The sequence below is a fragment of the Chiroxiphia lanceolata genome, chromosome 25, assembly GCF_009829145.1.
Source record: "Chiroxiphia lanceolata isolate bChiLan1 chromosome 25, bChiLan1.pri, whole genome shotgun sequence".
NCBI lineage: Eukaryota > Metazoa > Chordata > Aves > Passeriformes > Pipridae > Chiroxiphia > Chiroxiphia lanceolata.
In genome coordinates, this window is record NC_045661.1 from 1,082,209 (window position 1) to 1,095,647 (window position 13,439).

Below are 13,439 nucleotides of genomic sequence, written 5' to 3' on the forward strand. Positions count from 1 at the left end.
AGGGCTCCTCCCTGAAAATGTTTTGTTGGGTTTTTTTCCCCTCCCCAAAAATGGGGAGGGAAACGCCCCGGAGCGGGATGGGGGTGAAGGAAGGGCTGTACCCGCGCTGTGCAGCCCTTTGCACCAGGATCATGCAGTTCCTTGCACGAGTATCTTGCAGCCCTTTGCACCAGGATCGTGCAGCCCTTTGCACCAGGATCGTGCAGCCCTTTGCACCAGGATCGTGCAGTTCCTTGCACGAGCACCGTGCATCCCCTGGCGCGGGGATCACGCAGCCCCAGGGTCATGCCGCTGCTTGCACCAGGATTGTGCAGCCCCTCGCACCAGGATCATGAGCGTCCTTGCATGACACTTTTTAATCCCTAATTTATTTGCAAATACACGTGGGCAATTCCCCCAAACCGAAGGAACCCGGAGCTGTTCACACGCAGCTCCTTGTTCTGCACGTCCTGCTCCAAACTGGTTCCTGAAGCCTCCAGCCACCACAGCAGCTCAGCCCTGGAGTCTCTCGAGCTGAGCTCTCCCACTCATCCTAGTTTTCCCAGCCAGCCCCAGCAGGCATCCAGGTCCCATTAAAAAAAAAACAGCCCCAGTTTGTCATTGCTGCAAAGGCTCCGAGCACATCTGAAAGCCCAGGAAGTGCCCGAAAATCCCAAGCATGAGCTCAGATTTTGCTGTTCCATCAAGAAAAGCTGTGCCAGCCCCTGCTCAGCTGCAGCCAGAGGAGACATGAGGCAGCTGGATTTGCAGCCCTTTATTCACTCCTTATCACCCTGCACAGATCCAAAGGAGGAGAAGGTGTTCCAGGGACAAATTCTACCACAGGTAATGCTCAGCATCCCTAAGTTGCCAGGGCAAAGCCAACTCTGTTGTTGGCCATGTCGAAGATGGAGTAATACTGCCTGAGGAAGAGGTTGCCAAGGATCCAGAGGGGCTGGCCACTGGCAGAGGGCACATAAGTGCTCTCGACCCCCACGGTGCAGATGCCATCGTTCTGTTAGGGGAAAAAGAGCAAATTTCAGCTCCAGTGAGGAGCTGCTCTGGCTGGGAACAGGATCCCTGACAGGCAGCAAAAGCACCGTGGAATCGGGTGCTGGAGGCCTCTGTGCCTGAGAAGAAACTCGGACTTTCTCTCGAGCAGAACTGCCCTGGGATGGCAAAGACCTGTCAGGAATGGTCAAATCCCACCTACCTCTAGGACATAGACAGTGGGAGGCAGCGACAACCAGGCCCCACTGATGGCAAAGTAGAGGGTGGGCATGTTTGGGACACTGCTGCAGTCAACGAGGAACTGCAAGAGAGGCAAAGAGGGGCAGAGGGGTCAGGACCCCTGGGCTGGCACTGGCCTTATGCCGGTGGCCACACTCCTTAAGGGTCAGCACAGCTCTGATGGTGCCAGGGTTGTGCTGACCCACACTTGTCATGTTTGGAAGAATTATTTCTGTTTCACAGCACTGCAGGGCTGCTCCAGGTGAGATGTTTTGCTCCCAGGTGTGTCCTTGTCCCTCGGCATCACCCACTGCCTCCTGCCCACCTACCCCATAGTCGCTCTCCTCTGCACCCAGAGCCTGCAGCAGGGCTGGCATGAACTGCCCTGGGATGGTCAGCAGGAATGTCCCAGTGTCCACAATGCCATGACAGCCTTGGCTGCACCAGCTGGTGACTGAATACCCAATGGAGAACCTGGAGAACCAGCAGGAAAGGCGTCAGAAAAGGCTCCCCTGCTCCAGGACCCGCCCTGTGGGGCAGCACTTACTCCTCGATACTGATCTTCCAGTACAATTCCTGGACCACAGGAGCCCACAAAACCTCCCCGGAGTACAGCTGGGGGTCAACCCCCCCCAGGATGACTTCCCCACCGTAACTATATGTTGGGTTGCTGGAAAGACACAAAATGAGACCCAAAATCAGGCAGGATGATCCACGGGAAGCGCTGGAGCACAGAGGTGAGGGGGGGGAAGGTGAGGATGCAGGAAAGGATGGACCCACGCTGTGCCCTTGGAAGAGGGACCCACTGCCAGAGATCTCACCGGGAGAAGTAGAAGCTGAAGATGGGTTCACTGAGCTGGTTCTGCTGCAGCATGTTCTGCATCAGCGTGTTGAAACCACTGATGGCAACACCTGGGTAAGCCATGCCCAAAATCCCATCAAAATCCAGGTAGTAAAAGGGTCTGCTGGGCTCATACAGGCTCAGGCCAAACTCCTGGTTCCTGATGACAATGTTCTGGATCTAGAGGGAGAGGGAAGTTTGGTCACAAAGGCAAATCTACACTGGGAGATGCTGAGCTCATCCCCATCACCGATGGGGTTGGGAGCAGCCTGACTCACAGTCTTTGTCCCATCACTCATTATTTCATAAAAATACTCACTAAATGGTTTTGCCTCTTTAATTAAAAACCAGGGCCTCTTTAATTTAAAATCACATTTTCACCGTGTGCAAGTCTCACACAGAACATCTCTTATGTCCTGTAAGGATGAAACTCAGATGTATATAAAGCAAATTCTTGTAGGCAGAGGTATCCCTTATCCCAAACCAGGGGTGGAAAGCCCAGAGGACTCGGAATGAGTTTGTTTGCAGATCCCAGTCTTGGAGTAAATTCATGCTGACACACCTTAAACTAATCCCCAGAATGAGAAGGTACTTTCAGTTACTCCCCGAGTTTTTAAGCAAATTGGACTGATTGTAACCACAGGCACCTCTTACCCCGATGCAGCCACACACCAACAGGTCAGGAGTCACTTACTGTCACCGTGTCATATCCCAGCACCACCGACAGGTCCCCAAACCCGTATCTCAGGGTGTAGGTCACGTCGATGTCCAGGAAGGTGGACGACAGGCTGTGGTTGAACCTGGTGTGATCCTCTGCACAGAGAGAAGGTCACAGCCCCCAGGTCACACCCTGCCCTTGCCTCAGCACTCCTGTCCCCACAGGGCTTTGCAGGGAAGGGACCATCCAAACCCAGCCCCGCGGTGTCACTGAGCGGAGCAGACACCAAACCCCCCAGCTCTCACTGTTTCCCTGTCACAGCTCCAGGGAACACTGAGGAGGAGAGTCCCAGCCCCCTTGGCATGGCTGTGTCCCCCAGGGGTGCTCACCACAGGCTGGACTCTGGCAGTAGGTGGAGGGAACCCACAGGTTGGAAGAGCCGGTGTCAAAGATCACCAGGAAATTCTGGGGAGGGGTCCCGATGCCGACCTCCCCGAAGTAGAAGGTCTGTGAGCAAGAGTGGGAGTGGATTTCTGTTTCTGCCTGTTTTTTCCAATGATTTTTCAGCCCTGTGCCCCCTGCTAGAAACCCAAACTGCTGAGGGCCCATAGGAAAGGCTCGTGGTCCTTGTGGGGCAGTGATTTGCCTTTGACACAGAGGAGCAAGGCCAGGAGCAGTAGCTCTGCCCTAGAACCATCAACTCTGCTTTTCCTGAGAAGGCATTTCCCTGTTCCAGTTCAGGAACTGGTGCCTCCTGCCCTCCTCTCCCAGTATCACCCAGCCCTTGGAGCCAGGCTAAACCCCAGCAAAACCCCTGCCCACACCCAGCACAGCCCCTCGATGGGGAGTGGGGAGGGAGCCAAGCCCCCACTGCAGAGCTTCCCCCAGCCAGCCAGGAAAGCAGGAGGGCATCCCAAAAAACACCCGAGGGTGGCTCAGAGAAGGCAGGAAAAGCTTTAGCACTTACATCCAGGTAGTTCATGAGAGGTTCATAAGCCACAGCACCACTGAGCTGGTATTTCCTCCCCGGGTCCCCTCTGAGGTTGTTCAGGAAACCCTCCGGCAGCCCCTTCTCTCTCATCACCTCCCGGATGGACCTGCCCCTCCTCAGGGGGATCCTGTGGGATGCAGGGGGCAGCGAGATTCCGAGTGGCCCCATCCCTTTGTGCCCTCTCCCCATGCTGAGACCCTGCCCCTCACACCCCTCCCCAGGACCCACCTGAGCACCCCCTCCCCGAGTGGGAGGCAGAGCAGGGCCAGCGCCAGCCCCCACATGGTCCCTGGTGCCGGTGGCTCCGTGGCAGCTCCTGTGCCAGGCAGGGTGTATTTAGCCAGAACCGTGCCCAGCTCCTGCTCCAGACACCCCTTTGTCCTATCGCTGCTCCCACCCTCCACCAACGCCCGCGGGCTGTTAATCACGGCAGCCGCCCTGATTGCCCTACTGGCCAGGCTGCCGGGGCACCGAGAGGCTGGCCAGTGCCTCCGAGACCAAATAAGTGGCATCTGATAAAAAGCAAAATCCTGTGGTTATTAACAAGCTCAAGTCTTTTCTCCTGCCCTCAGCACCAGCTCGATCTTTCCAGAAAACAAAGGCAAAACACACCCCTCATAGCAGATGGAAATTCCCGCCGCCGGCATTGCAGGGATGGGCAGGAGCAGCCCTGCTGTCCCCTGCTGCAGGTGCCTGCAGAGCCCCCAGTCCCTGCTGACAGGGGCCCCCATTCCCATCCAAGTCACGGAATGATGTTTGGAGCCTGCAGCAGCTCAGGAAACCCCTCAGCATCTTTCCTCCTCCATCACATCCTGATGGATCTGCCTCGGCTTGGACAGACCCTGCAGGGAGCAAAGGGAAGAGCAAAGATCAGCAGGGATGTGGTCAGCCCTCGCCTGTCCCCTCCTGCCACTGCCCCATTTCCACCAGAAACCTCCCAGTCCACGGGGAGGAGGGAAGCCCTTCCCTGCTGTCCGCGCCCACTTAATCTCCTCTCTCTGCACTCAGCCTGTGTCAATATTTTGACACAAAGCACAGAGAAGTTTGTGTCCTTCCCCCGGTGAAATGACAGAGCTGTGAATACGTCTGATAACGAGAAAGAGCTCCTATGAAACGAGTCTGGATCCCAGGAAGGAGCAGGGTTACCCAACCTCCACCACCCGAGGTGTTTCCCGTCCCCTTCGGCCACACCACAGTTCTGGTGCAGTTTTACCCAACTGAACAGCCCTGCTTCAGGGGTTAGGGGTCATTTGGGTGTCATGACTCACCTCACATTCCAACTTGGACTTAAACCACAGGACTTTGGTAAACCTTTTCCAGCTGCAAGGAAGGTCAGGGGCTTCCCACATGAGTTTTCCCGGTGCCCAGGATGAGGGTTGGAGGTGGGGACTGACCAGCCCTGTGGCTTTATCCTCAGCCCTGGAGTTTGTCACAGCACTTACCTTGCTGGAGAAAGGGAGTCTGAGACCTGTAACCCATCGGTCTGTGCTCGGCCATCGCTCAACAAACCCGGGAGGTCAGAGGTGATTTGGGATGTTGTGGTTTATTTGTTACAGGAGACACGGTGAGGACACCCTCACACAGGAATCCTGAGGGATGGGGACTCATGTGGGCAAGTAAAGGAACATTAGAGGTCCCTGGGAATGCCTGGAATTCCCACTCGGGCAGTGCTGGGCCAGGAGAGGGGCCGGGTGGAGCTGCCCCACCGCTCTACGCCGAGCGGGCGAAGCCGACGCGGTTGTAAGCAGTGTCAAAGATGGTGTAATATTCCTTGAGGAAGACGTCACCCAGGATCCAGAGTGGCTGCGTGTCCTGGGAGGGCAGGTAGGTGACCTCGATCCCAAGGGTGCAGTAGCCGTTGGTCTGTAAGAGGGGAACAACAGGGAGTCAAACAGGCACCGGGACCCTCCAGCTGGGCTGCAGGGGGGGAGAACATCACTGCTGGCCAAGGAGCTCCGGGGACATCACTGCTGGCCAAGGAGCTCCAGGTCCTCCCCTGGCCCTCCAGGACTCAGCAGGAGAAGCCCCTCAGCTGATACGCACATTCAGGACGTAGGAGGAGGGGTAGAGCGGGAGCTGAGCACCACTGATGGTGAAGGTGAGGGGGGGCATGTTCTCGATCTCCTCGCAGTCCACTGCATACTGTGGAGAGAGGGAGAAGAGGAGATGATGGGTGGGACAGCACCCACAGTGAGGGGAGAGATACCCTCATATGCCAGGGGGACATAAACTTCATTCCCTGGCAGTGCCACATCATGGAATCACAGAGTAGTTTGGGTTGGAAAGGACGTTAAAGTTCATCCAGTTTTACCCCCTGTCATTGCCAGGGACACCTTCCATTGGCCCAGGTTGCTCCAAACTCCATCCAGCCTGCCCTTGAACACTTTCAGGGATGAGGCAGCCACAGCTTCTCTGGGAAACTTGTGCCAGTGTCTTACAACCTCACAGGGAACAATTTCTTCCCAATATCCCACCTAAACATATTCTCTTTCAGTTTGAACCAATTTCCCCTTGTCCTGTCACTACAGTTCCTGATGCAGAGTCCCTTTCTTGCTTCCTTGCAGCCCTTTCAGATACTGAAGGGAAGAGGCTGAGAGGTCTCCACACAACCTTCTCTTCTCCAGGCTGAACAGCCCCAACTTTCCCAGCCTGAGAAGACTTCAGGGAAGGATGTGACTTCATCCCCCCCGACACACCTGCAGCACCATGTTCTGCAGGTGCCACATAGGTTTTGTGGGACCTGGTTGAGCCCACAGCTCTGACTCCCATGCAAGGCTCCCACTGCTCCACACCCCCCCCAGAATCCCTGCACTCACTCCATAGCTGGTCTCCTGGGCACCCAGGGCCTGGAGGATGCTCTCGATGTACTCCTCGGGCACAGTCAGGAGGAACGTCCCCGTGTCCACGATGGCCTGGCAGCCCTGGCTGCAGCAGCCTGTCACTGACTGCCCAACAGCAAACCTGGGAGGAGAACAGGGGGAAAGACATCACTTGAGGCACCCACCGGCACCTAAACATGCCTTGGCTGGATCTGTCACTCTGAGGTGCTCTGAAATGCATCCAGCCTGGAGCCTGTGCCTGCTGCAAAGTGCAGCTGCACCCGGGGGACAGCTGTGTGCCCTCCTTCCATGAGCTGCCCAGGGGATGATGCCCAGAGGCACAAACACCACTCACTCCTCAAGTGTGACCTGCCAGTAGAGCTCCTGGGTCACCGGTGCCCACGTGATGGCCCCGTGGAAGAGCCGAGGGTCGATTCCCCCGAGAACCAGCTCTCCCCCGTATTGGTAGGTGGGTTGGCTGCAAAATCAGAGACACAGCAGCAGAGATCAGGATGTACAGAGATCAGTGGGATGTACATGGGCTAGAGAGGGATAAACCCAGAAGGGACGCTCCTGGGGACAGGCAGGGGACACAGTGCAGGGGACACAGTGCCGAGCGTCCTGGGGGGTTTTACCGCGAGAAGTAGAAGCTGAAGATGGGCTCAGCGAGCTGGTCCTGCTGCAGCATTCCCTGCACGGCCGTGGGCGTCCCTCCCACTGCCAGGGAGGGGAAGGCCATTCCCAGGATCCCATCAAAATCAGCAAAGTAGAAAGGCTGGGTCGGCTCTTCCTGGCTGAGCCCGAAGTCCTGGTTTGTGACGGTGATGTTCTGGATCTGGAGGGGAAGGGGAGGCCAGGTCAGCAAGGCAAACCTGAGCAGCCTTGGGAGGGGTGGATGATGCTCTGGAAGCCCAAGAGCACTGCAGAGTCACAGCTGGTGAGAACAGCACCAGGCAGCAGGGAAAATCAGCAGGAATTGGGTGAAAAACACAGTCGAAGCCCAGCTGGGTGACTGAGGGTGGCAATAAACACTTTGCACCCACGCTTTGCCCAAGTGTTGGCTACATAAAATCTGCTCTTGGGCTGTCCCGGGGCTCCTTCCATCGGGACACCCAGCTGGGACAGGGGACAGGGCCGGGGTCCCTCACCCTGAGCGTGTCGGAGCCCAGCACGATGGTGACGGAGCCGCTGCCGTAGGTCACGGTGAGGGACCGGCCATTGGGGGCGAAGGTGTCGGACTCACTGGGCTTGAACTTGGCGTGATTGACTGGGAGAGAGAGGAGGGGAAATCCTGGGCGTGTGCTCGTCTGGCTGCGGTGGGATTTCACTGCCAGTCACTCCGTCGGGATAACGCCCGGGAAAGCAGCTTCCCCGGCAGGGAGCAAGTCCTGAAGGGCAGAACAGGCTGTTCCTCTGCCCTGTGGGACTCTCTCAGGCAGGGTTTGCATCCCAGTTTTGCCTGGATCCCTCTCCAGGGATCACAACCACAGCAGCCACCCAGCAAAGCCATCAGCAGTGAAATCCCCATCACTCTGCCTGGCTACAGAAGGTCAGGCATCACCACTGAGATTTTTGGGATGGCCACAGGGATTTGTCCACCTTCATTAGCCGGGCAGAGGGCTCTGTGCTTCCCAGGGAAGGCATCAACCAGCTATCCCAGATCAGAATCCTGGGATCATTTCTGGTCTGGCACTGTGTTGTCCCTGACAGGACTGGGCTATGCAGTGCCCCAGGGTAGTAGCTACTACTAACTGCTACTACAGGCAGTAGTAGCAGCTCAACTCCCAGCACACCAGGGCTACTCACAGCAGGCTGGACTCTTGCAGTCGATGGAGGGCACCCAAAAGTTGGAGGAGCCGGTGTCAAAGAGCACCAAGAACTTTTGGGGAGGGGTCCCAATGCTGATCTCCCCGAAGTAGGAGGACTGCAGAGAAGAGAGGGGGCACCTGCATTGGCCACAGGGTCAGGAACAGAGTGGGTTCTCACCTGGCATCCCACTGCCTTGCAAGGAGGTGGGGAATGCCAGGCTCACTCTTGCCCATAACCAACCAGGCAGGAGCAGACTGAGCTCTCATCCTGCTTTTTCTCCCCAAAAATGAAATATGAAATAATTGCTGTGCTTCTTGTTACATACAGAAAGGTTTTTGTGGCTGGGGAAAAACTTCCCTGAAGTCTAAACCAGAAGCTTAGAAGAGTGGGAGAAGAGCAGTTTCTCTCTCCTGGAGGCTCTGGGGTGACCAGATCACTCCAACAGCTGGGAAGGAGGAGGGAAAGGGGAACGTGGTGTGCAGAGAGGCAGCGAGAGGGGAGCCTGGGGTACTCACATCCAGGTGGTTGGTTATCGGCTGGTTCACAACGTAGCCCTTTTTGGAGCTGTATTTCTTAACTGGATCATACTTAATTTTCTTCAGGTAGTCATCCAGCACTCCAGCTGCCCTCATCTTCTCCCGTATGGACTCGCCTTTCTTCAGATTGATTCTGCACAGAGGGAGGAAAAAACACGGCAGGAAATCAGAAGATTTGGGTGTTTTCAAATGCTCAGTTCTCTGGACTCAGTCAAACCCTGCCACAACAGCAGCCCTCCAGGTGCCCGGGGATGCCCTCCGGGGAGGGATGCAGCCTGGGCTGGGACCACAGTGTGGCGATGCTGGAGGCTGGAGCCGCTCCTGGCCAGGTGCCCTGCAGGTCAGGGCTGCAGCCGGGCTCTGTTCTCCGCCCTCTCCCGCTCCTCCTGCCGCAGGACACTCACCTCACCACCCCCTCTGCGAGCTGGAGACACGCCAGGGCCAGGACGAGCCGCTTCATGGTGCCGAGCTGTCCACGCACACCCCGGGGCGACAGCGGCGGCCGGGCCGGGCCGGGCGGGCTCCCGGGTTTTATAGCCCGCCCTTATCTGCTGACCTCCCTTTTCCATTCCCATCGGGCACCCCCGGCCTCAAGGGCTTCTTTGTGCTTCGGGGCCACGAGGCTCGCGAGGAGCCTGTGCCCTCAGCGGGGCGCGGGGGTGCGCGTGGGGCAGCTCAGGGCCGAGCTGGGGAGATCAAAGCGCTGCCATCCGATAAGGGGTCAGAGCTTATCGGGGCCGGGGGACCCGACGTCACCGCCGGCCGATATCTGCGCTCGCCAGAACCTGTTCAAACCTTTCCCCGGGACAAAGGCGCTCGCGGCTCTTGGCGCGCGATGGAAGCGCTTTGGTCTGCCCTCCTTCCGCCCGGATGGACGGAGGGAGGGATGGCTGCCGGCGGCCAGGCTTTCCCAGGACACGGGGCAAAGAGCTGGAGAACACCGGGACCCCTCTCTTGCTTTGTCCTGGATGGTCTCCAGTGCTGCTCTGCCTTCAGTCCTTCTCTTCAGCAGCCTCCCAGTCCTTCGCTCTCCTCTCCTCCAGGAGAAAATCTCATTTCCACGTCATGCACCTTTCACTGTCTGGACAGAAATTGCGTGTTTTTCCATTTATTTTTTAATTTTGGAGCACCCCATTCCCTCCCCATCCAGCATCCAAAGGCAGGTGCTGTGCCTCCCTGCGTGGGAAGGTGTAACTCACCCACAGGGGAAACCCTCGGGGTTTAACCCACCCACCGCCTCTTCACACCAGCCCAGAAAGTCAGAAAATTCCTTGTTTGCTTTTTTTCCTGTGGAAAAAAAAAAAAAAAAAAAGAGGACCCCAAACACCCAAACACAGACTTCCCAGATTGCCAACAAACATCCAAAGAGACCAAAGTGTTTTCAGTCATAACCCAAATATTTTCCAGGAAATTGACCAAAATGGGTTTGGTCATGATCTAAATATTTTCTAGCAAACAAACCAAAGCATTTTTTGTTATAATCTAAATATTTTCTGGCAAATGGGCCCTTATCCTCTCACTTACAGCCTAAATATTTTCCAGAGCTCCTCGAGCCCTGCTTGCATCCCCAGTCCAAGCAGCCTGGCTCTTCCCAGTGGGGAAATCACCCTCTCCATCCTCCAGCATCACTATTGCTGCTCATCCCATGTCAATGCTCCACACGGATTTCATTCCCTCGGGAGCACCAGGGAGTGTGTGTCCTTTGCTGGATACTGAGACTATAATAAAGCAATTATCTTGTTTGCCAGCAGGATTGATAGAGAGATCAACTTATTAGGATTGGATAAAAAGCAAATTCTGGGTGGAAGCAAAGTGTGGTTATCAAAACATCAACGGAGCGACGGCTCCCGGCACGGCCCCCCCGGGGCTTGGCCCTGCCACGAGACACAGGAATAAGGTGCCCTCTGCAGCACCCACACATCCCACCTTTTGGCACCTCTTGACCCAAAGTTGGGCAGCCCTGAGGTGTTCAGTCTAAGGGGAATCACGGATTTGCAGTTTCTAACATCAGATCCAGTGTCCCCACGTGGAGCAGGACTCGGCCAACACCTCATTCCCAGGCAGGACATCCCTCGGAGCAGGGCCTGGGCATTGCCCCTCCTTTGCTTTCAGTTTCTCTTCTGTGTTGGTGCCACAGCCCAACCCACACACGGACAGCTCCAGCCCAGGGAATCCCATCTCCCTTCCCATCCCACGGCCGACTCCCCCCCCAGCCATGCGGGATGTGAAGGGGCCTGCAAGGAAGCTGGGGAGGGACTCCTCATCAGGACTGTAGTGACAGGACAAGGGGAAATGGGTTCAGAATGAAAGACAGTAGGGTTAGATCGGAGTTTTGGGAAGAAATTGCCCCCTGTGAGGGTGGGGAGGCCCTGGCACAGGCTGCCAAGAGAAGCTGTGGCTGCCCCATCCCTGGAAGTGTCCAAGGCCAGGCTGGACGGGGCTTGGAACAACCTGGGATTGGGGAAGGTGTCCCTGCCCATGGCAGAGGGTAGAATGGGATGAACTTTAAGGCCCCTTCCAGCCCAAACCATCCTGTGATTCCATGATTCCATGAAGAAAGCCATGGGGAAGCTTTGCTGCGATGGCACAGCTGAAGCAGCTGTGTTTATGAACCTACACAAGCTCCTGGATCCTTTACCCACTGCTGCAGGAGCTGGTTTTGGTGCTTTATTTCCAAAACAGAGATTACAGTACACAGGTGAACAGCTTCCATCCACATTAAAATAAAGGTTCCTCTTTTCCTACACAGCCATGAGAACCTGAACTAAATGGTTGGGCTCTAGCTCGGACATTTGACATCCCAAACCAGGTGAGGATCAGCCACTTCATGATGATGAGAACCTAAAAGGGTCTCCAAGGGAGCTGGGAGGAGTTTGAGGTAACACTGAGGCATCTGGGCCTTTTAACTGGAAAATCACATTCATTTAGGAAGAAAAACAAATTAGATCCCTTCTTTACAATTAGCCTTTTCCACTCCCTGGCCTGTAATTGCCAACTTCAAAGCTCTCAGAATTCTTACTAATGAATTCACCTTCAGTAACAGGAACCTAAACCTGTTCTGCTGCCTGTGTGTGGAATTTCTAGACAAGCCAAGGTTGGGGGAAAGACAAACTTCCCAGAAAGACTGAGGGCAGCCCTCCCAGAGGCTGGATTTGGGCAATGGGCTCATTAACAACCTTTCATTAATGATTTTTCCACAGGCGAGACACCACCCAAGAGGGCTGAGCAGCATCACACGGAGGGACAGTGGAAAGATTCCAGGAGAAAATGGCTGAGAGAGCAGGGAGCTGCAATACCACCCCTGGCTTGGTTTGTCTCCCAGTGAACAGCAGGGCTCAGCTAACAAAGCCACCAGTGCCTCAGAAATAACAAACACATTTGAGTCTCTTTGCAGAGATATCGATCCTTTAACCCTCACTACCAGCCTCTCCTTTGCCACCCTCTCCCTGTAAGGCAGGAACACTCACAGCTATTCCAACCTCCTTCCCTGGGGGAAAAGCAGGCACTTAAAATGGGTTAAAAGGAAAAACCAAACCCTCCCATGATGAGACAACAGAGCACTGGGAGAAGCTCTATTCCTACAACAGGTTCTTGGGAAAGGGAAGGGGAAAAGATCTATTTATGCACTCACCAGGGAAGGAGTATCAGGGGAAGAAATCTGATTGATTAACTCAAACTTCATCAAGAACCACTCAAAAAGGTTAGGGCAGCCAAATTCTCTCTGCACAGCCCCTGGCTGCTCACCAAGCCTTCCCTCAACTTCAACCCGAGAGTGGAGGAAGGAGCCCCCGAAGGGGTGAGAGAACAGGGACTCGGGTTCCCCCCTCACCTTCCGTCCCAAACCTGGATTCTCCTCTGGAACCGTTTCCCCCGCGGCCACTAGAGGAAGCTGCGACACCGCGCCGGGAGAATCCCAAATGTGTCACCTGTCCTTCCCTGCACTTTCACACCACCTGGAAAACCGAATATGAAGAAGTTCTCAAAGAGTCCTGGCGACTTAATGCAGACACAGCTCTTGGGAAGTTTTCCAGAAAAGCAAACACAGTGGGAGAATCGCTGGGATGTGAACACCCCGAAAGCCATAAATGCCAGCTGCTTTCCTGGCTGCCTGCACGACACTTCCATGGCTTAAACATGGAACAACCCACTGTGAACAATGAGCCGTGACTGGCTTTTCATTCCTAAAGCTTCCCGGGGAGCTTGGGATACCTCTGGAGCAGAGCCTGCTGAGCCAGCAGAGCCGAGCCCCAGCAGGGAGGGGAGGACACGAGGGGAGATGGAGCAGAGGATGCTCCACAGGGAAGCAGTGGGTGCAGCCAACATCAGCTCCATGCTTTCTCATCTTTGAGGTCAAGGAAATTCTTCTCCCTTCCTCAAGAGGTGCAGCATCTCTGGTGCAACTGGGATAAAGGACATGTCAGAGAACAGCCCTCACGTATTTCTGTGTGAGCAAATCCCCCATCACTGCTGCTTTCAGTGCCCTTTGGGAGCACTGGATTTGCCAACGAGGAGAGAGAGGTCCAAGTGGGACAACCTAGACCTGGAGGACATGAAAATCAGCAGTTCAAAGGATCCA

The 13,439-nt window shown here is 55.6% G+C and overlaps 2 protein-coding genes across 5 annotated transcripts; both read right to left on the minus strand.

Moving 5' to 3' along the window:
* Positions 1 to 813: 813 nt before the first annotated feature.
* LOC116798216 (gastricsin-like) lies at positions 814 to 5,102 on the minus strand. 3 transcript variants are annotated; one of them, XM_032710426.1, is made up of 10 exons: positions 4,312 to 5,102; positions 3,928 to 4,015; positions 3,676 to 3,826; positions 3,098 to 3,215; positions 2,745 to 2,863; positions 2,031 to 2,230; positions 1,757 to 1,879; positions 1,539 to 1,683; positions 1,193 to 1,291; positions 814 to 994 (listed from the first exon to the last, which is right to left on the minus strand). In XM_032710426.1, the coding sequence occupies exons 1-10, from the start codon at positions 4,316 to 4,318 to the stop codon at positions 842 to 844; spliced, it is 1,203 nt and encodes a 400-aa protein (XP_032566317.1). In that variant the 5' UTR covers positions 4,319 to 5,102; the 3' UTR covers positions 814 to 841. The 3 variants fall into 3 exon arrangements, with proteins under 3 accessions (XP_032566317.1, XP_032566316.1, XP_032566315.1); XM_032710425.1 differs by lacking the exon at positions 814 to 994 and having other exon boundaries at positions 1,203 to 1,683; positions 4,312 to 4,541; positions 4,968 to 5,102; XM_032710424.1 differs by lacking the exon at positions 814 to 994 and having other exon boundaries at positions 1,203 to 1,683.
* A 160-nt stretch (positions 5,103 to 5,262) lies between these two features.
* LOC116798217 (gastricsin-like) lies at positions 5,263 to 9,508 on the minus strand. Of its 2 annotated transcripts, XM_032710427.1 has the most exons (9): positions 9,268 to 9,508; positions 8,843 to 8,996; positions 8,325 to 8,442; positions 7,667 to 7,785; positions 7,154 to 7,353; positions 6,874 to 6,996; positions 6,516 to 6,660; positions 5,743 to 5,841; positions 5,265 to 5,562 (listed from the first exon to the last, which is right to left on the minus strand). In XM_032710427.1, exons 1-9 carry the CDS (start codon positions 9,321 to 9,323, stop codon positions 5,410 to 5,412), a joined length of 1,167 nt encoding a protein of 388 aa, XP_032566318.1. In that variant the 5' UTR covers positions 9,324 to 9,508; the 3' UTR covers positions 5,265 to 5,409. The 2 variants fall into 2 exon arrangements, with proteins under 2 accessions (XP_032566319.1, XP_032566318.1); XM_032710428.1 differs by lacking the exon at positions 5,743 to 5,841 and having other exon boundaries at positions 5,263 to 5,562.
* Between the last annotated feature and the right edge of the window lie 3,931 nt (positions 9,509 to 13,439).

Coding starts and splice junctions, on each gene's coding strand:
- LOC116798216 (XM_032710425.1), bottom strand. Junction 3,216..3,675: donor CTCTCATGAACTACCTGGAT/GTAAGTGCTAAA, acceptor TCTTGCTCACAG/ACCTTCTACTTCGGGGAGGT. Junction 2,231..2,744: donor TGGGATATGACACGGTGACA/GTAAGTGACTCC, acceptor CTCTCCCTCTAG/ATCCAGAACATTGTCATCAG.
- LOC116798217 (XM_032710427.1), bottom strand. CDS start 9,323: ATGAAGCGGCTCGTCCTGGCCCTGGCGTGTCTCCAGCTCGCAGAGGGG. Junction 7,354..7,666: donor TGGGCTCCGACACGCTCAGG/GTGAGGGACCCC, acceptor CTTCCCCTCCAG/ATCCAGAACATCACCGTCAC. Junction 6,997..7,153: donor TTCAGCTTCTACTTCTCGCG/GTAAAACCCCCC, acceptor CTGATTTTGCAG/CCAACCCACCTACCAATACG.